Raw genomic sequence first — 22,703 nt, 5'->3', positions numbered from 1 at the left:
GCTGTGCGTCTGCTGCGTTCCTCACCCTCCCAGCCGGGTTAGCTGTGACTAAGATACTACTTCTGCTTCAAGTGTGGACGTACTTTGTTCATAGCTTTTTTTATGAGATCCTAGCCTTTGCATCAGTGGTAACTTTGCAGGAAGCCAAAGTAAGCAGGAAAACGACCCAGAAAGGTCAAAGGCTGAAAAACATTATCTGTATACAGAGAACCTGTCTGTCACATTTCAAGATAAGGAAGGCATTAGGTAAACTCTTAAATGGAGATTAGGAGTAATATGTTGCTAAGCAATAAAATGCAAAAATGACACAAACTCACAAACTCAAGTACTCAACTATTTGGTTAAAAGGTTGTCATCCAGAGTATTTGTTAACTTCAAAGAAAGTGTTAAATACATTAAACAAAACCAAAATGAAAGTAGATGGTTTCTTAACTCCTGCTCTGTGTTTTCAGGTCCCTTCCCTTATATAGCACCAGAAAATTTTCCCATGTAGTCCTAATACATCTTTGTCACATACTTTTTTCAGCTTGTTATATGTTTTTTCAGTAGTGATAGATGTACTCAATAAAAATAAATTGCATACAGCCAAATCAGATTTAACAAAAAATAAAAAGGTTTTCTTCAAGTACAATTTGAAATCTATTTGTTTTTCAGTTTGGTGGTTAATGGAAGGGTTGTTTGTTATGAAAATTTACCTTCATAGCCTACTAGGGTTACGCAAGTGTAACTGTTCAATTGTTGATTTGATTCTAAAGCTGAGCACCACATGAGCTGTAATTTATAATAAATAAATTTATAATATTTATAATTACAAAACCAAATCCAAAACATACGAGCTGGTATGAAGAAAATCAACTCCATCCCAGTCCAAACCAGTATAATCTCTAGCCTTTATTCTATACCGTTACTATCATACTCAGGTCCCACATTATCCAATACATCCCCATTAATCACCTCCTCCCTCCTGCCCATCCTTTGATATGTAGACAGATATCATTCTCCTAGTTTATGGGCCACCCCTGTAAAATGTCTGTTGAGTTCTCTTCTTCCATGTCCTGGGTTCCATCTGTTATGGTGGCTACTCAGGACAGGAGAAGAAGTGTGTTATGATGTTATTGGCTGCCAAAACTTACTCAAGTTGTGTCACTCTTGCAGGGCTGCTTGTGAGCCTTGTCCTCTGTTCAGGTGGTTTCTGCTATGGTACTTCCTATGACATGCAACTCTGGCAACGGATTACAACAACTTAAAGTTATAGTCATTACAACCTCCATGCTTGGTCCCTTTGAACCAGGTTATAAGGTTTAATATTGAAATGAACTTCTCCCCTTGCCCGTGCTCCCATATGGCCTTATCCATGGGCTGCAGTCCCTTCCTTTGGATGGAAAGCTGCCTGGTGGAAAAGGACCTGGGGGTGTTGGTCACCAGCTGGTTGAATATGAGCTAGCAGTAGGACCAGGTGGCCAAGAAACCCAATAGTATCCTGGATTGCATCAGAAATAGTGTGGCCAGCAGGATGAGGGAAGTGATTGTCCCCCTGTACTCAACACTGGTGAGGCCACACCTTGAATACTGTGTTCAGTTTTGGGCTCCTCACTACATGAAAGACATTGAGATGCTAGAGAGTGTCCAGAGAAGAGAATGAAGCTGGTGAAGAGTCTAGAGCAGAAGTCTGATGAGGAGAGGCTGCGGGAACTAGGGTTGTTTAGCCTGGAGAAAAGGAGGTTGAGGGGAGACCTCATTGCCCTCTACAGCTACCTGAAAGGAGGTTGTAGTGAGATGGGTGTTGGTCTCTTCTCCCAAGTAACAAGTGATAGGACAAGAGGAAATGGCCTCAAGTTGTGCCAGGTAAGGTTTAGACTGGACATTAGGAAAAATTTATTCACTGAAAGTGGTGTCAAGCATTGGAACAGGCTGCCCAGGAAAGTGGTTAAGTCACCATGCCTGGAGGTATTTTAAAGACATAGATGTGCTGCTTAGGAACATGGTTTAGTCACGCACTTGGCAGTGTTAGGTTTGCAGTTGGACTCAATGATCTTAAAGCTCATTTCCACTCTAAACGATTCTATGACTCTATGTTTCAGGAGTGTACCTGCTCCACTGTAGACCTATCCACAGCCAGAAATGCTTTGGGGTGTATCTACCCACAGGTCATAGTCCCTTCAGCTAGAGTTCAGATTGTAATTGCAGCATGCCTACTACAGCAGTACAGGGACAGCAGGGATGCCCTGGCCATATGCCAGACCAGGCACGTGGCCAGTGCTGTTATCAAAATGTTCCCAGGAACAGCAAACTTAAGATGATAAGCAGTACAGCAAATAGCAGCCACCACTCACTAGGACTCTTAATATACAGCAAAGAAATAAGTGTCATGGCAAGCGCAGGAGCCTGTCATTTAATAGCTAAACAGCTGTACCACCTATAAATCCATGCTAGCACATTCTGATCAAATCTGTCATTATCTTGACCTCTCTGGCCCCACACTGGGTGACAAAAAGCACTCTTGCGGGTTAAGCCCAGCAGGCATCTCAGCCCCACCCAGCTGCTCGCTCCCTCCCCCTCAGTGGGATGGGGGGCTAGAATTGGAGGAGTAAAAGTCAGAACCCTTGTGAGTTGAGATAAAAACAGCTTCATAGGTAATGTAAAGCTGCACACACAAGCAAAGTAAAATTGGGAAATTGTCAGCACTTCCCTTCTGCAGTCAGGTGTTCAGCCATCTCCAGGAAAGCAGGGCTCCACCACGCATGATGGTTACTTAGGAAAACAAACTCTGTAACTTTAACTGCCACACCCTTCCTCCTTTTTTTTCCCCCAAGGTTTCATGGCTGAGCACAACATCATATGGTGTGGGGTATCCCTTTGGTCAGTTGGGGCCAGCTGTCCCAGCTGTGCCCCTCCCAACCTCCTGTGTACCCTCAGCCTCCTTGTAGAGAAGGCCTTGAGGCTGTGTAAGCACTGCTCTGAAATAGTTAAAATGGGGTGGGGGGGTCGGGGGGTGGGGGTGGGTATTGACACTGTTTTCATCACAGATCCAAAACATAGCACCATAAAAGTTAAGTTTATACAAAAAAAAAAAAAAAATAACGCCATCCCAGCCAAAACCAATATATAAATTTACAGAAGTAGCAAAATTGACCTTTGAGAGTGTGATTCATCAGTGTGGGCACCCAGGGCAAATTTCTGCTTCTACTGATATAAAAGAAAATAATTTAGCAAATGGAACAGGATGTGATCTCATTGTATTGTGTTTGTGTGGCAAGGTTTTGGTAGGAGGGGGCTACAGTGGTGATTTCTGTGAGAAGCTGATAGAAGCTTCCCCCCATGTCTGATAAAGCCAATGCCAGCCAGCTCCAAGACAGACCTTCCGATGGCCAAGACTGAGCCCATCAGCGACGGTGGTAGCACCTCTGTGATAATGTATTTAAGAGGAGGAAAAGAAAACTGCCAACTGCAGCCAGAGAAAGGAGTGAGAATATGTGAGAAACAACTCTGCAGACCCCAAGGTCAGTGCAGAAGGAGGGGGAGGAGGTGCTCCAGGCAGAGCAGAGGTTCCCCTGCAGCCCGTGGTGCAGCCCATGGTGAGGAAGCTGTGCCCTGCAGCCCGTGGGGGTTGGCAGTGGGGCAGATCTCCGCCTGCAGCCCGGGAAGGGCCCCACGCTGGAGCAGGTGGATGTGCCCGGAGGAGCCTGTGACCCCGTGGGAAGCCCACGCTGGAGCAGGCTCCTGGCAGGGCCTGTGGGCACATGGATGGAGGAGCCCGCGCTGGGGCAGGTTTGCTGTCAGGACTTGTGACCCCGTGGGGGACCCATGCTGGATCATTCTGTTCCTGAAGGGACTGAACCCCATGGGAGGGACCCACACTGGAGCAGTTCATGAAGAACTGCAGCCTGTGGGAAAGATTCATGTTGGACAAGTTCCTGGAGGACCGTCTGCTGAGGGAGGGACCCACGCTGGAGCAGGGGAAGAGTGTGAGGAGCCCTCCCCCTGAGGAGGAAGGAGCATCAGAGACAACGTGTGATGAACTGACCACAGCCCCCACTGCACCCTGACCACAACCCCCACTGTCCCCCTGCACTGCTGGAGTTGGGGAGGTAGAGAAATCAGGAGTAAAGTTAAGCATGGGAAGAAGGGAGGGGTGAGAGGAAGGTGTTTTAAGATTTGTGTTATTTCTCATTACTCTACTTTTACTATTTGATTGGCAATAAATTGTTACTTTTCCCAAGTTGGGTCTTTTTTGCTCATGACTGTGGAAAGCTTTTTGGCAAAAAATGGACCTCTCGGTTCAATGATGTCCTTGATTGAAGAATAAAGAAGGATTGAAGAAAGTTGGCAGCTGTGCAACAAGAAAATGCAGAGTTGCAGAACTAAAAAACTAAAGAACTGATAACCAGGATGCCGACGGTAGAGTTAATCTTTTAGCTTAGCCAATCAGTGGATAAACTAGAGCGTGTGGACAGCAAATGCACAATACATTGTTACCAATTATAATAACGCAGCCTAACTCGTGCTTACTGACACAGCTTTGAAGATAGTATAAATTCTCAGTGTTAATAACAATAAAGGTCTTTGTCTGTTTGCACTGTACACAGAGTCCATGTCTCTGTCTCCTCAAATGGTGACCCCGACATGATAGTTGTAAACAATGCACCAACAGAAGAACGGTAGCGTTTTGAGGAGTTGTCTCGGTTGAACAATCTCCTGTCAGCTGTACCAGTCAGGAACCAAAGGAAAAGAGAAGAATACATGGCCACAATCACCTGCATCTGTTAACAGGTGAGCAACCGAGAAACGTGATGGGAAATAGTATGTCAAGCGATGAAAAAGCAGTAGTAAAAATTCTGAAACATATTCTGAAGAAAAGAGGTATAGCGTATGATGAAAAGACTTTAACTTTTCTGTTAGCATGGTTAAAAGGAAAAAATCTACCTGCAGAGATGCCACAGGCTTTTGAACCGGGACCGTGGAAAAGGGCAGATCTTATTGACTGTGCATCCAAAGGGGATTCAAATGCTGTCAAAGTCTTAACGACGTGGCGGCTGGTATATGAGACTTTAGTTGACTTGCATTCGAAAAGAAAAATTATCAAAGAGGCTGAAGGAGTTTTTAACAACACCAGTGCTCCTTGTGAGGACACACCTGATATAGGTGAAAGCAGTGTAACAAAAACAACTTAAGTGTCTGGACAGAGTTCTGATGATGACAATGATGTCGGTGGTCCATCAGCTGAAACTGAAACTGAAAATGAAAATACAGAGGACAATACTAAAACCAAATATCCTGTTAAAAAAAAAAAAAAAAAAATTAAAAAAAAAAAAGGAAAACAACAAGTATGTTGGTGAGATCCACCTGCGCTCAATACCTCGAGCTTGGACGGTGAGAGAAATGATAACCGGAACAGCTTTCAGAAACAAGAAGGGCAAAAGGTTGATCCATTTCGGGAACAATGGAGAAAAGTTCAGTTGGATAGTATCAAGGAGGGAGAACCGATACGAATGACGTTTCCTGGGGTGCTTCAACCTAATGGTCCACCACAATTTCAGCCGTTCAATTGGTGATTAGTAAAAGAGGTCAGAAAAACAGTCATGGAGGCAGGTTTGCAAGACCCATTTACACAGTCATTGTTAGAAAATGTGCTGTGTGGAGAACTCGTAACACCATTTGATTGTCATCAATTAGTGGCTACGATACTAACACCAACACAAAAACTGTTATGGAGAGATAAATACATGGAGTATGCCAAAGTTAAGGCTGTAGAAAATTTGGGAAGGCAACCAGGTGATCCTTTGTATGGTGTAAGAGTACATCATTACATGGGAATAGGAGTGTTTGCCAATCCACAAGCACAAGCTCGATTGCAAGTTGATATCTTACAAGATTTATCCAGAATGACAATATGAGCATTTATGATGCTGCCTGAATCAGGCAAAACTGCAGTGTCTTATACAACAGTCAGACAAGGACCAAATCAACCATATATGACATTCATAGATGCATTACAAGATGCTGTTTACAAAGAAGTGGATAATCCTGACGCTAGAGATGCATTACTGTTGAAACTAGCTATTGAGAATGCAAATCCGGACTGTAAGAGAGTTTTTTGTTAAATTTACCTGGGAATGCTACATTAGTAGAAATGGTGGAAGCTGCCAATCGTGTAGGAACCATGAAAGAGAATGCAAAAGTTTTAGCAGGGACTTTTGCTGCTGCCATGAAAACAGGAGGAGAGCAGTGTCAATGTTTTTCCCGTGGAAAAAATGGCCATTTTAGTTGGCAATGTCGACAAGGAAAATCACGCATGTCTAATCAATCCCCTGAAACTAGACCTCCAGGAATTTGTCCACGATGTTGAAAAGGAAAACATTTTGTTAAACAATGTCGATCTCGTTTTGATTGTGAGGGACATCCTTTGCCTATGCAGAATCAGGGAAACTGTAAGAAGAGTGCGGGGCAGGACCGTGCACAGACACAAGTCCTCCTGACAACCAATCACCAGGATGTCTGCAACAGCTTGCAGCAAGAACTAGTGGCACTGCCGGAGTGGATGTAACAGCGACAGAAGATACAACCATAATAGACTCCAGAGTTCACAATATACCTCCTAATGCACATGGACCCTTAGGATTTGGTCTTAGTGCTGTTTTATTGGGCAGATCAAGTATAACAATACAAGGCATATTTGTTATGCCCGGAGTAATTGACAGGGATTATGAAGGAGTAATTCAAGTAATGGTCTGGACTCCAAGTCCTCCAGGTTTTTTTACCAAAAGGGTCTTGGATTGCATAATTAGTACCATTCAAAAACCAAGCACCAGTAACAAGTTCAAAAATCAGAGGTCACAGTGGATTTGGCTCTACAGGAAAAGATCAGCAAATTATGTGGGCTTTAGAAATCCAAAGTTCCAAACCTAAATTAATGGTTACGATGATTCCGGGAGAGGTGTCAAAGCAAATAGAACTGTTAAGTGACACAGGAGCACATGTAACAGTGATTTCTAAGAAACAGTGGCCGAAGTCCTAGCCTCTTGTTGATACCCTGGGTTCACTTATGGGAACTGGTGGAAATACAGCCACCAAAATTAGTAAAAATATGATTATGTTTTGCATGTCCAATGGTTTAAAATTTATGACAAAACCTCATATAACACATATTCCAATCAATTTAATGAAAAGAGATTTGTTACAACAAATGAAGTGCATTGTTACTGCTCAGCCTTTTCAGTGATGGCTACTGATCAGCGACCTGTATTCAAACTTCAATGGAAAACAGAAAAGCCAGTTTGGGTAGATCAGTGGCCATTAACCACTGAAAAGGTTGCAATTTTACAAAATTTGCTAAAAAAGCAATTGGAGGCTGGTCACATCAAAAGATCAGCTAGTCCTTAGAATACTCCTGTGTTTGTTATTCCAAAGAAATTGGGAAAATGGAGGTTACTCCATGATCTACAAAAGATAAATGAGCTTATAGTAGACATGGGTGCACTGCAACCAGGTCTACCATCACCTTCAATGATTCCAAAAGATTGAGAGATTTTAATAATTGATTTGAAACTAAAATATGTTCATGTATCTATTGATACTTTTTCAATGGCTGTTTGAATGACTGCATTAAGTGGTGAGTCAACGAGACATGTACAAACTAATTTTCACCACACTTTTGCTACCCTATGTGTTCCACAAAAAATAAAGACCGACAACGGTCCAGCATATGTGTCCCAATCCACTGAGAAATTTCTCAGACAATGGGGTGTTCAACATATGACAGGTATTTCTCATTCTCCCACAGGACAAGCAATCATTGAGCGTACCCGTCACATGATCAAAAATTATTTACAAAAACAAAAACAGGGGGAATTGGGAGAAACTCCAATAAACAGACTAGCAAAGTAGAGTATATAGTGAATTTTTTGCATCTTGCAGGTGATGATCTTATTCCACCTATGGTAAAACATACACAGTCTATGTCAACAGGTTTGGTTGAATCAACAGACCGTGTCAAAGTTTTAATCAAAAATAGAGAAGGATCATGGGAAGGTCCTTATCAGTCAATGACGTGGGGAAGAGGTTACGCTTGTGTCATTACAGGGTCAGGACCCACGTGGATACCAGCAAAATAGGTGAAACCAGCAGTGGAACAAGACTCGACTGTGCCTTCTGCATCGTTGTGATTGTCCTTGTTTCGAGAATTACGACTGGAATGAAACTACATCAACTGCATCAATCACTGCCGAGACAGAACATATGGGTAACGTTAGCCAATCAAATGGGTCAGGATTCTTTAGGCTTATCTATGTCTACACCTGACATTCCATTTTGTACCTGGCTCATAGGCATCCTGATGTTTGATCCTAAACAATTTACCAGGTGGGTAAAGCGCGAGACCATCTTAACTATCAATGAAACCCAAATTATCAATATCTGCAGTAGGACATGGAGAGGTCTCTGTGGAAAATGGACAACCATAAGGCATCAGTATCCTAACCTCCCAGAGGCAATTCAAACAGCATTAATTATAGAAAAGTTGAATGTAACTATGTTACCTCCGCAAGAACTGGATCTTCTCGGCTCCATACCAAGTAACCAGAGTTGTGTGATGTTCAGAGGAACAGAGCTCATGAGGATAGCAATGGTAAAGTCTGATCAAACCTGACAGGGAAAATCTCCGTTGTTGACTTATCCAAATAATTCACTTTGGGTAAATTCAACTGAAAAATGGTATCAGAATGATACCACAAATTGCAACAGAGGTCTTTGGACTAACATGAGCTCACCACAACATCCTTTAGCACTACCAGAAGGATTGTGCTTGATCTGTGGAGACTGGGCATGGCCAGGTATTCCAGCAGGAGCTTTAGGAGGTGCATGTTATCTTGGGAAGATAACAGTGTTTGTGCCTAGCTACCAATAAATTTTTAATCACACAATTTGGAATACCACAAGCAGTGTAAGACAAAAACGTGCGGTATGGCAACTAGATCGTAACTGTCAAGATGAAATACAATTTTGGGATACTTCTGCTAGAGTTCTAACAGTTTTCTTTACTCCTCATATTGCAGCAGGAAAAGCTTTAGGAGATATAACTAAACTAGCATGCTGGACCATCAAGCAATTAAGTTTGACTTCAGATATAATAAAAAGCTTTCTTGTTGATGTAGATAGTGTTAGACATGCTACACTGCAAAATCGTGCTGCCATTGATTTTTTACTATTAGCACAAGGACATGGTTGTGAAGATTTTGATGGAATGTGATGTATGAACCTATCTGATCATTCGGTATCAATACACAGAAAGTTAGCTGAACTGCAACATAATATGCATATACTAACAGTTACAAATCGGGGGCTAAATGAGAGGCTCGCTAACTGGGGTATCACCGGATGGTTAAAAGATCTGGTGAAGCAGCTTATAATTATAGGAATTGTTATATTAATGAACTTATTTTTTGTGCCTTGCTTTTACAGTGTGTTAAAGCTTTATTGCAGAAAGAATATCAGAGACTGGTTGCTGTTACCATCAAAGAAAAAGAAAGGGGATTTGTGGAGAGCTTTTTGGCAGAAAATGGACATCTTGGCTCAACGATGTCCTTGGTTGAAGAATAAAGAAGGATTGAAGAAAGTTGGCAGCTGTGCAACAAGAAAATGCAGAGTTGCAGAACTAAAGAACTAAAGAACCGATAACCAGGATGCCGACGGTAGAGTTAATCTTTTAGCTTAGCCAGTCAGTGGATAGACAAATGCACAGTACATTGTTACCAATTATAATAACACAGCCTAACTCATGCTTACTGACACAGCTTTGAAGATAGTATAAATTCTCAGTGTTAATAACAATAAAGGTCTCTATCTGTTTACACTGTACACAGAGTCCGTCTCCTCACATGACGGTAATTGGTGAGTGATCTCTCCCTGTCCGTACTTCCATGCATAAGCCTTTTGTTACATTCTCCCCTCCGCACCCACACCCCACCCCCACCCCCCGTCCAGTTGACTGTCTATCAGCTAGAATTTGGGATGATCAGATTTATTTTTCTGCAGTAGACATAGGTTTCTATGGAGTTACCAGCACTAGCTGAACTTAGGTTCATGGCCAAACAGCCACAGACAGCTCAGAAAACAGTGTCAGTGTCAAAGAGCCAGGAAATTTTAAAACTGTCTTGATTTTACATTTAATCGTGGGCACGTGGCATTCAGCCAAGGTCAACCCACCACACTCCTATATTTAATTTTCTTCCTCATGCCAATGCTACGTTTCTTCCTTGTTTGGTGAGGCTTGCGGCTGTGTTACCTAATACATAGAGTCTGACAGGGCCTCATGCCTTGGCAGAGACACCTGAGTGCAATCCCTGGGCATAAAATCTGTTCTGTTCCCCCTCTTGGACATTTGCTTCCCTTTGGCAAAGCAGGATGACCATTGCTTAGGCCTGACCTGTTGTGGCACTCCTGGCCCTCAGCTCTACCCCAATGACCAGATTATCTGCCAAAGGTAGGATCACAGGTAGTTCAGTTTTGTTAAAATGGCATCTGGTTAGACAAGGAGTTAATTTAGAAGATAAATCACCATTGGGACCTCTTAGGGTGTTGAAGAATATATCATGCTGTTCAGTTTCAAAACTCAAAATTGGGTATAGTATTTGGGCCAAGTTGTGGACCAGGACTCTAGTTAAGTTTAGATTAAGCTTGTCTAATAAAGATAATCAGTTAGATTTGGGCTGGCATGGTAAGTACAGTTTAGAATGTATAGTGGATGGTGACCTAAAATCAAGATAAAGTTATATTAGGCACAAAATAGTGAACAGATTGTGGCTTGGTACATATTAAGGTTGGATCAAGATCTGGAGCCTGAGACATGGTTGGGAATGGTTTTCAGCCTATGAGTGTGACTGAGCAGTAAGGCAGACAAAAGTAAGAATAGTAGACTGGTCCTCAAAATAAGGATAAGACATAATGGTGAGTAAAATCACCTCTTTCAGGCTCCATTTCCAGTCCCATTATGGGTCACTATGGGAATGGATTAGGAGCTTGGCACAGAATTAGACCAAACACCTATCCTGGTGTGGCCATTTTGATAAAACACAAGCCAGTCTGCCCAGCACAGGCAAGCACTGACAAAGGATGCTGATGGGACATCCAAGGGTACGTCAGATTGTACCGCAACACAGTTTAAATAAGCACGCAGTGAAGAGTATAATGAACATTTCTTAAAGAATAAATAGCTTTGTTAAGACTGAGAGCAGCCCAATTATAAGACCAACACATACAAGTACAAACACAACTTCCAATTATATTCTCAGTGGTTCCAATGATCATTCATTACATGTATATGTAGGTAAAGGATACACAGGTAAGCATTATTTGTTTCCCGACCAGGTATTTCCCATTACTGACAAGAATGACTGAATACAATGACGTCCACTACTGCCTGTTGGCGCAGCACGTACCTCTGCCAGCTGTGCCAGCGTTGGTGCCCCACCTATCACAATTTCCTGGCATAGTTTTTAACTTTATTTAGAACATTTGTCTTTGCTTATGTTGTATTCTTCTAGGCCTGTTCACATTTACAACAATCTTCCATCCAATTTGATGTGCACTTTTCCCCTATGGGTACATCCTGTTATTTTCCACTCAACTCAAAGCCTGGAAATGCTAATTTCTCATTGTTCTGAGGCCTTCATCTATCAGCTAGAATTTGGGATGATCAGATTTATTTTTCTGCAGTAGACATAGGTTTCTATGGAGTTACCAGCACTAGCTGAACTTAGGTTTGTGGCCAAACAGACAGCTCAGAAAACAGTGTCAGTGTCAAAGGGCCACGAAATTTTAAAACTGCCTTGATTTTACATTTAATCTAAAAACCACTGCACATGTGTATCATTAGATGTTTTCAGATAAATGCATTTTCGGTTTATTCTTTATTTATGACTTTTTATGGGAATGAGTAACTCTAATTACAGCAAACTGTAGGCCCGTAATAACGTAAGGAATCCTTACTCTAAGAACCAGAACGGGTATTTCGTCGAATTATTCTAAGAACAGATTATCCCAAAACCAAAGTAGGCTAATCAAATATTTTCGTTAAAAAAAAAACCAACAAAATAGCTCCCAAATTTTAAACGGCTGTTGCTTTCCCCTCGGTCCCCGCTTTCTCCACCCCGTAGGAAGCGCTCCCGGGCCGTGACTCTCCAGGGCCGGGCGCGGGGCCGGCCCTCAGCCGCCAAGCCCCGCACCCGGCGGGGGGGGACGGGCGGCACGGCGCGGGCCGCGGCGGCCGCCGGAACGTGCGGGCCGAGCAGCCGCTTCCCGGGGCGGCGGGATCGGGGACGGAGCTTCCGGCGGGGGAGGGGCCGCCGCGCCGTCGTCTGCGCCTGGCTACGGGCCCGTCGGGGGCCGCCGCTCGGCTGCGAGGCCCGGCCGGCCCGATGGCGAGCCCCATGGTGCCTATGGAGACGCAGTTACAGAGCATCTTCGAGGAGGTGGTGGTGAGTCCGGCCCCGGAGCGCCGCCGCGGGAGAGCGTCCTAGGCGGGCCGGCCCGGGCCCGGGGTGTGCCGGGGCCCAGCGGCCCGCCGCGCTCTCCCGGGGGGGTGTGGGGGCATCCTGGAGAACATAAAGAACAGGGGAGAAGGAGGGTTTTTTGCTTGTCTTGGCGCAGTTCGTGCGCTGGAACTCCGGGGGTTTGAGACGGCCGCCCTCCTCGGCGGGAGTTCGCGCAGGTTCCGCCGGCGGCCCCACGGCGTGGTGCGCCCGGGAGATCCGCGGAGGGGAGGGCGTTTCTCCGAGCTGAAATCCTCCCTCTGCTGAGTGTTTTATCAGGAAGCTGACGCAGAGTAGGACTGGAGACATTTTTCTTCGGCCAGCACGGTGGCGTGAGCGAATTGTGTGTACACCCGCATAGCGGTATCTGTAAAATGAAGCACGGTTCAGTAGGTCATTAGAATAGACTATTTAAGTTGGAAGGGAGCTACAACAGTCACCTAGTCCAGCTGTCTGGCCACACCAGGGCTGAATAAAAGTTAAATCATGTTACTATGGGCATTGTCCAAATGCCTCTTAACCACTGACAGGCTCAGGGCATCAGCCACCTCTCTGTTCCAGGGTTTGACCACCTTCTCGTTAAGGAAATGCTTCCCAGTGTCCACTCTAAACCTTCTCACGTGCAGTTTTGAACCATTCCCACACGTTCTATCACTAGATCCCAGGGAGAAGAGATCAGCATGTCCTTTTCCACATCCCCTCCTCAGGAAGCTGTAGCGAGCAATGAGGTAACCCCTCAGCATCCTTCTCTGCAACTAGACAAGCCCAGAGTCCTCAGCCTCTCCTCACAGGACGTTCCTTCCAGCCCTTTCACCAGCTTTGTTGCCCTCCTCTGGATGCATTCAAGGACCTCCACATCCTTCTTAAATTGTGGGGCCCAAAACTGCACACAGTACTCAAGGTGAGGTCCCACAAACGCTGAATACAGTGGGATAATCACCTCTTTTGACCAGCTGGTTATGCTGTTGTGAGAAACGCTCAGTTGCCAATTATCAACAGCTCAGACAGGATGCGGTGTGAAGCACTCTTTATTATGTTCTTGCAAGACCGGGCACCCCACCAGGTGGACGTGCCTAACAGCCATCGTGCAATGGTTTATATCCCTTTCTCCTAACCGTGAGTTCCCTCCCCTGATTCCTCATTGGCTGAGTACTACAGGGTGTACAGACTTCCCGAACCGCCTACCGACACGCCCCTTCATGTATGTGTTCATACGTCACATGTTCATGGAAATGAACCTTGGCTTTCTCTAGGGCAGAGAAGTTAATATGCATGAGCTCATCACGCGTACTAAGACAGTAAAGTTCGAAATTCAGATTCCCCAAGTCTTTCGGTATCTGCATCCATCTAAGGCAGTTTCAAGTACTAGCTCATCACAATTGACAAAAAGACCACTTGTCTTCTAGCCCTAGGTCAGGGATTTCAGTGGTTGTGAATTGCTCTTGTTAATTGTTCTGGTGAATTGCTCCTGCCATTCCCATCAGGCTTATTACACGAAAGCAACTTTCATTCCCTTACACTGCGTTGAATGCATCCCAGGATGCAGAGGTTTGCCCTCTTGGCTGCCAGGGCTCACTGCTGACTCACTTTGAGCTGGCTGTCAACCAGCATCGCCAGATCCCTTTGTGCAGGGCTGCTCTCCAGCCGCTCCTCTCCCAATTTATACTTGTGCCCAGCATTACTCCGTGCCAGGTGCTGAATCCGGCACTTGTTACATTTCATGCCATTGATGATTGCCTGATGCTCCAGTCTATCTAGGTCTCTCTGCAAGGCCTCTTGTCCCTCAAGAGAGTCAACAGCACCTCCCAGTTTGGAATCATAAGCAAATTTGCTAATGGTGCATTCAACCTCTGCATCCAGATCATTGATAAATACATTGAACAGAACTGTCCCTAGAATTGAGCCCTGAGGAACACCCCTCGTGACCAGTCGCCAGCCAGATGCAGCCCCATTCACTGCAACCCTTTGAGCTCTGCCCTTCAGCCAGTTCTTCACCCAGTGCACCATGAATGCACTCCTCCTACAGTTAGACAGTTTGTCCAGAAGAATGCTGTGAGGGTCACTATCAGAAGCCTTACTAAAATTAAGAAAAACTACCTCCACCGCTTTCCCTTCGTCCCCTAGGCATATGACCTTATCACAGAAGGATATCAGATTTATTAAACAGGACATTCATTTTGTGAACCCAAGTCATTTGGGTCATTAAGTCATTGTTTTGTAGAGCACAAATGAACAGGCTTCTTGGTAGATATCAGCTCTTCATGGTTGGAGACACCGGGGTGACAGTAGCTGATAAGGTCCTGAACAGGGACCAGATATTTTGGACAGAAAAGACTCACTGAAGTGTCTGAACTGGAAAGAATATTGTAGGTCTTGCAGAGATGTTTAATTGAAAGTAATGTCTGTATGATGAATTTCAGTAGAGGGAAGGTTGGGTTTTCTTTCTGTTTGAAATTTGCACTATAAAATGCACGAGCTACCTTTCTTTGAATGGTATTCGATTGCTCGTAGCATATTAATTACCCATACCTGATTGATTTCTCGTTTTGGCACTGTCAGATTATGTTTTCACATGTTTAACATTGTGATTTGACTGCATTGTCACATTGCCTGTTTTTAAGCAATGTTACTTGCCTAAAATTCTTATGGAACAAAAAAAAAGGCCCTCACAAAATTTCATTGCATTTTTGAAGCTGTAACTGAGAAAATAGCAAGTTATTACTTTCACTGCTGCTGTTACAGACTTGGTATATTTCACTGCTGCCCACCTAAGTTTCTGTGCAGAACAGATGAGTATTGCTTTCTCTTCTGCTTCTTGAGAAAGCTATGATGTCATGGTTTAAAACCTTCTGGCAGCCAAGCACCGTGCAGCTGCTCACTCCCCATCCCCTGCCTGGGGCATGGGGGGGCGAATTGGAGGGGTAAAGGTAAGGAGACTCATAGGTTGAGATAAAAAGTTAAATAATTGAAATTAAATAGACTAATAACAATAATAGAAAATGCAGATGGGTAACGTGCAATGTGATTGCTCACTGCCCACTGACTGATGCCCAGCCTCGTCCCAGCTAGCGATCCCAGAGAAGATCCTGAAAAACACAATCCCGGAAGGGAGAGCCCCTGCTTCCCGGCCAACCCTCATCTGTATGCTGAGCATGACATTGTAGGATATGGAATATTTTGTTGGCCAGTTTGGTTCTGTTGCTCTGACTATGCTCCTTCCCAGCTGCACCTGTATACCTGCACACTGGCAGGACGTCGGAAGTTGAAAAGTACTTGATTTCTTAGCAACAACTGAAAACACCAATGTGTATTATCAACATCCTTTTCATACCAAATCCCCCACTGAATCCAAAACACAGCACAATTCTAGCTGCTAAGAAGAAAAATTAGCTCTATCCCAGCTGACACCAGGACATTTAAGTAGCAGTGACAGGCAGTTCTAGGCTGTATGATTGAAAAGGTTCACCAGAAAGATTATTTTGTTACATACTCTTATTTCTACAATATAAAAATGAAAATACATAGTGGTCAGCTACAGATCACATCAAGGTATAGTATGAAACTCTTACAGGATATAAAAGAAGTTGTAGGGTAGCATTTTTCAGAACATTTTTGCTGATGTATTAGAATAATGATGTAAAAGCCTTTGAGCAAAACGGAGTTAAAAAGAAAAACGTTTTAGAGGTGATAAATTGGATAATCAAATATAGCCTTTCACCTAGTACAAGGCCATATAATCATTCACTGGAATTTAAAACGCAATGCATCTAAACTCAGATGAGAAAGTAACTGTATATAATTGATTTGTGTAACTGAATGTCATGGAACATAAGTGGGACAGAAACTTAATGGATTAAAAATGCTATTTTATAATTTTTTCAAATTACAGAAAAAGAGCTGCAATAACAGAATTAATTTCTCCAACTTTGGAAAGTAAATTAATTTCTAGATGTTTAGAAGAAAAAAAAAATCTTAAAGAGACTTAATCTGGATCCACAAAGTATGGTGTTATATATTTATATGAAAACAAAGCAATCTGAACTTTGGAAGAGTCTAGCATAGCAGAAGAAATACATCTTTCTCTGATTTAGTCCCATAACAGAATGACTTACTCCTTTGTGCTTCATCCCGGTGATGTGATACTCATAGAAACGCTCTTGACAGTAGCTCACTCGTTTTTCTTCTCTTACAGAAAACAGAAGTAATTGAAGAAGCTTTTCCTGGGTGAGTGTAATATTAGTTCATTTGTGCAAGTTCTTCTGTATAAATGTGTTTTTCTACTTGTGCTCTTTCATTGGGCACTGCTAATAACTGATGTTCTTACTTGCATTAGCATGTTTATGGACACTCCTGAAGATGAGAGAACCAAACTGATCAGCTGCCTGGGCGCTTTTAGACAGTTCTGGAGCAGTCTTTCCCAGGTTAACATTTAATTTGTTTCTTATACTTTTTTTAATATAGTGATACCTTGTCTAGTAGACAAAGACTTAAGCTATAAGGTCTGTGTCCAGTTATTCAGAATCTAGTTTCAGATATAGCGTTGTAAAGAATATAGGAAGATTTTGCAAGGAAAAAAGATTCATTTTGATATTAATAAGATTATATAGTTGTTCAGCTGAGGTTGGTGTGCAGTGCAAATCAAGATAAGCAAATAAAAGTGTAACAATAAAGAAATAAACTGAAAAGGGTAGTTTCTTACATGATTTCTGGTAGAAGTGAATAAGGAGGGAAAAATAGAAAATACTTGTTTATGTTCAAAAATTACCTTCCAGAAGTTAGATAACTCTAGGCACTTTACTGTAATTGGAGACCTGGTCATCTTTGTTTTCACTGAACTTGTTTATAACTGTGAAAAGGAAAGAATAATATAGAACAATTCTATTTTATTCTATTCTGTGTTAACTTACATGTGAAAAACAAAGTTGAGTATAGAAATCAATGTGTCAGCTAGGAAGGGTTTCCAGAACTGGACAACTTCTTTTGAATGACTGGACTTCAAAATAAGATCAAAAGACATAGGAAAAACTGTATGTGGGACAACTGGACAACTACCATTTATAATCTTGTTCTTGTGTTAGTTTCATTTCTTCATGGTAGGATACTATATGAATTTTACAGTTTGTAGAGTTTTCATTCTTTCTCCCCTCTACTGCTTTTTCAGGAATCTCATGAACAGTGCGTCCAGTGGATTGTAAGATTCATTCATAGCCAGCATAGTCCTAAAAGGATTTCTTTTCTTTATGACTGTTTAGCAATGGCAGTAGAAACTGGACTTTTGCCACCCAGGTAAGCTATGTAGAAATGAATTGATGAACAGGATACATGGAAGTTGTAAATATTGGAAGGTATTTTACAATGGTGATGTAAAATTATTGCTGGAGAACATGTGCCTGTTATCTGTCATTCATTCTTGCATTGTCTCCTTTGGCTAGGATGGTTTGTGAATCTCTGATAAACTCTGATACGCTTGAATGGGAAAGGACACAGTTGTGGGCATTAACATTTAAATTGGTCCGGAAGATTATTGGAGGTGTAGACTACAAGGTATCTTCCACTCATTCCTTTCTTTGTGCTAAGACACATTATTTTCTGGCTTTGTTTTTATGATTTTATGTCAAACTCTGCTTTGATTATGAAAGAAAAAAACAATTCAGTGAGACCACTTTTAATGCTTTTTCATAGTTGAGCTTTAATAGATAGTTCTGTATGGACAATGTAACTCTTCCTACTCTTTTCTCTATTAAACATTTATCTTTCATGCTTCTTTCAGTGACAAGCTAAATAATCGTAATGTAGTTGAAGAAGTGGTACACATGGGAAAGTAATACTATCAAGCATAAGGCTGAGGTTCTGTCATATGCTCTTGACCACTGTTGCTATGTAGGAAAAAGGTCCTGAAAGCTGAGTCTTTGGCAGGGTACAGCTCTAAGAGAAGGAGTAGGAAGCCACGCAGCTCTTGCAGAGAATCGCCTCACCAAGCATTGATGAGTGTGTTAGAGCAAAACCATACAATGCAGCATTGTACTTTGGTCAGCCTGCACAAGCCACTGTAGGTTGGATGTCTCTGGATGCACACCAAAATTTCAACAGTTACTTTCTTGTCTGGACTATCCTAAAATTGAGAAGTTCTTTAGGGAGTTTTAGGTCATTAACATTCACGTTCTCAGTAGCAGTCTGTCTTCTGACACTTAGCAACAAACAACTAATTTGTCTGTCAAAATATTGTCTGACCATATTGCTTGTGTAATCTTTCTACCAGAAGGAAAGGGTATCCGAGAAGATTAATTTTGCATGCTTTCTTTTAGGGTGTGCGTGATCTGTTGAAAGTGATTCTAGAGAAAATCTTAACAATTCCAAACACTGTGAGCTCAGCTGTTGTACAGCAGCTTTTAGCAGCAAGAGAGGTAACTATCTGAATTTTGTATGTTACCACTATAGAGGAAGATATGCCTCGTTCTTTTGTTATTAGAGTTTCAAGGGCTGGAATGGCTCTCTTTGAGAGTTGGTACAGTTCAACAGCAAAGACTTGCTCTTTGTGCTCTAATTCTTTTCTGTAATTGCATTTTATACAGTAAACAAAGAGCTTTTGGGGGATACTGTAGATAAGCACTAAAATCCATACAGGAGAGTCAGGCCCAGTGTTTAACTTACCTAAGGTAAGATGTATGAGATATAATACTGAGATTAATTTCTTTATTTTTTCTTAGTGAAAAAAAATACTAATTATTTTCAATACTTTGTAGGCAGACACAGAGGCATAGTTTTACTTAGGCTTAAACAGTCTAACTTACACAATTAAAACCAGATTTTAAACTAATGTAGTACTGTTAAAATACAACTTAATAAAAAGTATTTTATTTCTTGAATCTGTTTTCATGGGCTGCCTCAGACTGGTAGACAGACTACATCTTTGTTTACTTTATCTGAAGTCTTTCACACTGATGTATTTTTTTGTCTATAGGTGGTAGCCTACATTTTGGAAAGAAATGCATGTTTGTTACCTGCCTACTTTGCAGTTACAGAAATCAGAAAACTATATCCTGAAGGAAAACTTCCCCATTGGGTAATGATATGATATCAAACCATATAATCTGGAGTTTTGTTCCACACAAAACAAAATTGCCTTTATTTTTTTAAAACAAAAGTTTTTAAATGAAGATTTGAAATCTTCTATTCAACAGTAAGCTCTGTGTTTAGGTATGTAAATTTAAATACAGGCTTGATGTGATTGCAGAAGCAGTTCCCTGTGTTCTTACACGAAATTGATAACATAGTTTTTACCTACAGCCCGGTGTTCACAACTCTTGAAGCACTGAGTGGCTTTTGTTGAATACGCTTGGAAATGCAGGTCATACTTACCTACCAGTTTGTGCTTTCTCTGTGGCTTCAAGATAAGAAAAATGACTTTTTAAATTGCTAAACAGTATTTTCCTTGTGTTTAAATTCAATTATGCAAAAATATTTGAGGCTTTGGTGCAATGAAAATGATCATTGTTTCCAGAAAGAATGTAGTGTTGATCCAGTTTTTAATTTTGTATTCTGTTAAAATAACTGTTGGGAAAATGATAAAATCCCAACTCACTTCAATTAATGGAAAGCTGTTAGTGGCTTCTTTTGAGCTAAGATTTAATCCAGAGTGTACTAATCTAGGTCCTTTGTCTTTGTGGAATTGTTATTCAGAGGCAAACAGAGATCTGTTATGAACAGGAATTCTAAAGTTTGTCTTAAATCATCTGTTACTAAATGGTGCGCACTGAAATAATATGGTATGTATAGGAGAAACCGTTATTCAAGTGCAAACTGAGAAGAGTGAGTCCTGTCCCTTCTTAAGATCACATTTTTCCTTTTATGCTTTTAGGTTCCAGATGGTTTTTCTGACTTGTTGAAATATGGAGGAAGCTAGTTATTTTAGTAGATTACTGTATGTTTTATTAAGGTGTATAAACTGTTTCTAAGTCTTAAATATTCCTTATCATTATCTGGAACTTAAACTCTTATTTTTTCTTCTCTTCTCACCCAGTTACTAGGTAATTTAGTATCGGATTTTGTGGATACCTTCAGACCTACAGCAAGAATAAATTCCATTTGTGGTAAGAGAATGACTTCATGAATGACTTCAAAATAAATTAATTTATTTTGAACTATTTTGTTTCTTATAACCTTTTGGGACATCTAAGCAAAATGATTCGGAGCTGATGTTTCATGTAGTATCTTTACTCTTGTCAGTTTGTTTTCAGACTTGCTTCTCTTCAGGCTTTCTTTGAAAGGAAAGACTTATATAGATAAGATCAAAATATTTTTCTGCTACAATCTGGTAGTGGAAGTGTACTACTTGTTATGTGGGCATATGGTTTCTAACTACAGTAGATGTTAAGAAAAATGTAAACTTTCTGTGCTCAGGGATTTTGAGTTAATACAGATCCACTGGCATGTTAGTCACGGAGTGTTTTCTTGGAGCTTTTGTAGCTGGTCAGCCTTATCCCTGTTGTTGCAGGCTCTGTGTGAATATTTCCTAGCTCAAATGAGTACTGGCTCTCCATTTCCGTGAAAAAAACCCCTCACCTTCGTTTATTGCCAGAAATAGGAAGATTTAAATTAGGCTGTTTTGTGATGTCTGTTGCATTTTTGTTCAAAGAGATACGAATGTCTTCGGTTCGCTTTGTGAATTAAGTAGCTGAACAGCTGCATTATTTCTTAGGTCTGAGCAAGGTTTATTGCAACTGAGCTTCTTCACTGAAGAGATTAAATTCATCTGTAATTCATCTGTAATGCTCCAAAGCATTTTGTGTTTCAGAAGCACAGTCTTCTTTTGAAAGTGTGGCATAGCTTTAATGCATATGACCTGCAGGAATCACACAAAAATTTTTACAAGACTTGTATATGTAAATGACCTGTATAGATATGGTTGAAGGGAAGAGAGAAATATTTATTTATTACTTGTTTTATCTGATAGTAATATGGCCAGTCTGGGCAATAGAAGTCATGGAATTTGAACTGACAGTGAGATTTAGGTCAAAGTTGAGGCACCTAAATTTAGATGCTGATATGCAGGTGCACTAGAGGCTCAATTCAGATGCCTGTGTTTAAGCAACTGAAATAAATCACAGTTGTCTAATCTACACTGATTTAACAAGTCTGAAATTTACCTTACCAAAAAATCATATGATAGCTGAATCCCATTGGCCTACACTGACTGAACTGACTAGATCTCCACTGACTGTAATTGGAGTACAGATGCTTGTATTTGACTAGTTTACTGAACAGATCCTGCCCACAGTTTGTCTTACAGGCTGAATGAAGGAAAATTGAAAGACGAGCTTATATACTTAGATTAGTAATACCACTTTCTTTGTGGAAAGGGTCAGTGTACCGAAATTAAATCTCTAGATCAAGCCATGGCAATGCTTCTGGTCTTCTGGTAACCTGAAAGGGTACTTTTAGATTAGTATTTGCAAATACTTTTTTTTTTTGAGGTACCCAATCTGAATAAATGGGGATTTTTACTTCTTAGATATTTTATTAGTTGAAAATTAGTTAGAAAAAGTAAAATCAGCCTGAAGCAATCCTATGGTAAAAAGCTGTAAACAGTGGAAATCTAAGGAGAGCGTACAAGTGGCTGAGGCCACAGAATGATTAAACAATAGGCCAATTTCACTGTTTTAGAATTTATGTTTTATTGCATGTAGGTCGCTGTAGTCTTCTTCCTGTGGTAAATAACTCGGGTGCCATGTGTAATTCATGGAAGCTGGATCCTACAACCCTTCGTTTTCCTTTGAAAGGTCTCTTACCATATGATAAGGTATGTCTCATTAAGCTTCTTAAACAAGTTATATCCAATAAATAGGAGTCTTTTCTATCATTAGGGGGGAAAAATAATTTCAACTGTGAATATCCGATTGTTCCCACTAGGCTAACATTAAAGATGTAGATGTTTTCACTGTGTTATATATTTCAGTGATTTCAAGCTATATGCTGAGGACCTTTAAAGTAGTGTGCGATATAACTGTGGCCCAGGGTGCTGAAGAACATGAGATGTTTAATGTGCTTTGCGGGTGTGTGCATGTGACAGAGCAAGTGAGAGCAGGCAATTGACTGGAAAATTAGTTTAGTAGTGGGGAGATGAAAAAGAATAGGAAGGTGGTTTCTTCTTTTCTGTACTCTTTGTTATTCCATAGAAAA

At 41.5% G+C, this 22,703-nt stretch overlaps 1 protein-coding gene across 9 annotated transcripts in view; it reads left to right on the top strand.

Moving 5' to 3' along the window:
- Window positions 1–12,330: 12,330 nt before the first annotated feature.
- The window catches only part of MED23 (mediator complex subunit 23), a 42,707-nt gene continuing 32,334 nt past the window's right edge, over window positions 12,331–22,703 (top strand). For 7 of the 9 annotated variants that reach the window (XM_074896332.1, XM_074896333.1, XM_074896331.1 and 4 more), the window contains exons 1-9: window positions 12,331–12,470; window positions 16,717–16,748; window positions 16,858–16,945; window positions 17,686–17,810; window positions 17,957–18,068; window positions 18,830–18,928; window positions 19,486–19,587; window positions 20,545–20,614; window positions 22,211–22,323. In XM_074896332.1, coding sequence (XP_074752433.1) covers window positions 12,411–12,470; window positions 16,717–16,748; window positions 16,858–16,945; window positions 17,686–17,810; window positions 17,957–18,068; window positions 18,830–18,928; window positions 19,486–19,587; window positions 20,545–20,614; window positions 22,211–22,323 — 801 coding nt within the window. In that variant the 5' untranslated portion in view covers window positions 12,331–12,410. Of the gene's footprint in view, window positions 12,471–16,716; window positions 16,749–16,857; window positions 16,946–17,685; window positions 17,811–17,956; window positions 18,069–18,829; window positions 18,929–19,485; window positions 19,588–19,704; window positions 19,722–20,544; window positions 20,615–22,210; window positions 22,324–22,703 lie in introns of those variants that run through there. The other 2 variants (XM_074896327.1, XM_074896334.1) reach the window with 2 other exon arrangements.

The sequence above is a fragment of the Athene noctua genome, chromosome 1, assembly GCF_965140245.1.
Source record: "Athene noctua chromosome 1, bAthNoc1.hap1.1, whole genome shotgun sequence".
Classification (NCBI taxonomy): domain Eukaryota; kingdom Metazoa; phylum Chordata; class Aves; order Strigiformes; family Strigidae; genus Athene; species Athene noctua.
This window is presented reverse-complemented; position numbering and strand designations above follow the sequence as displayed.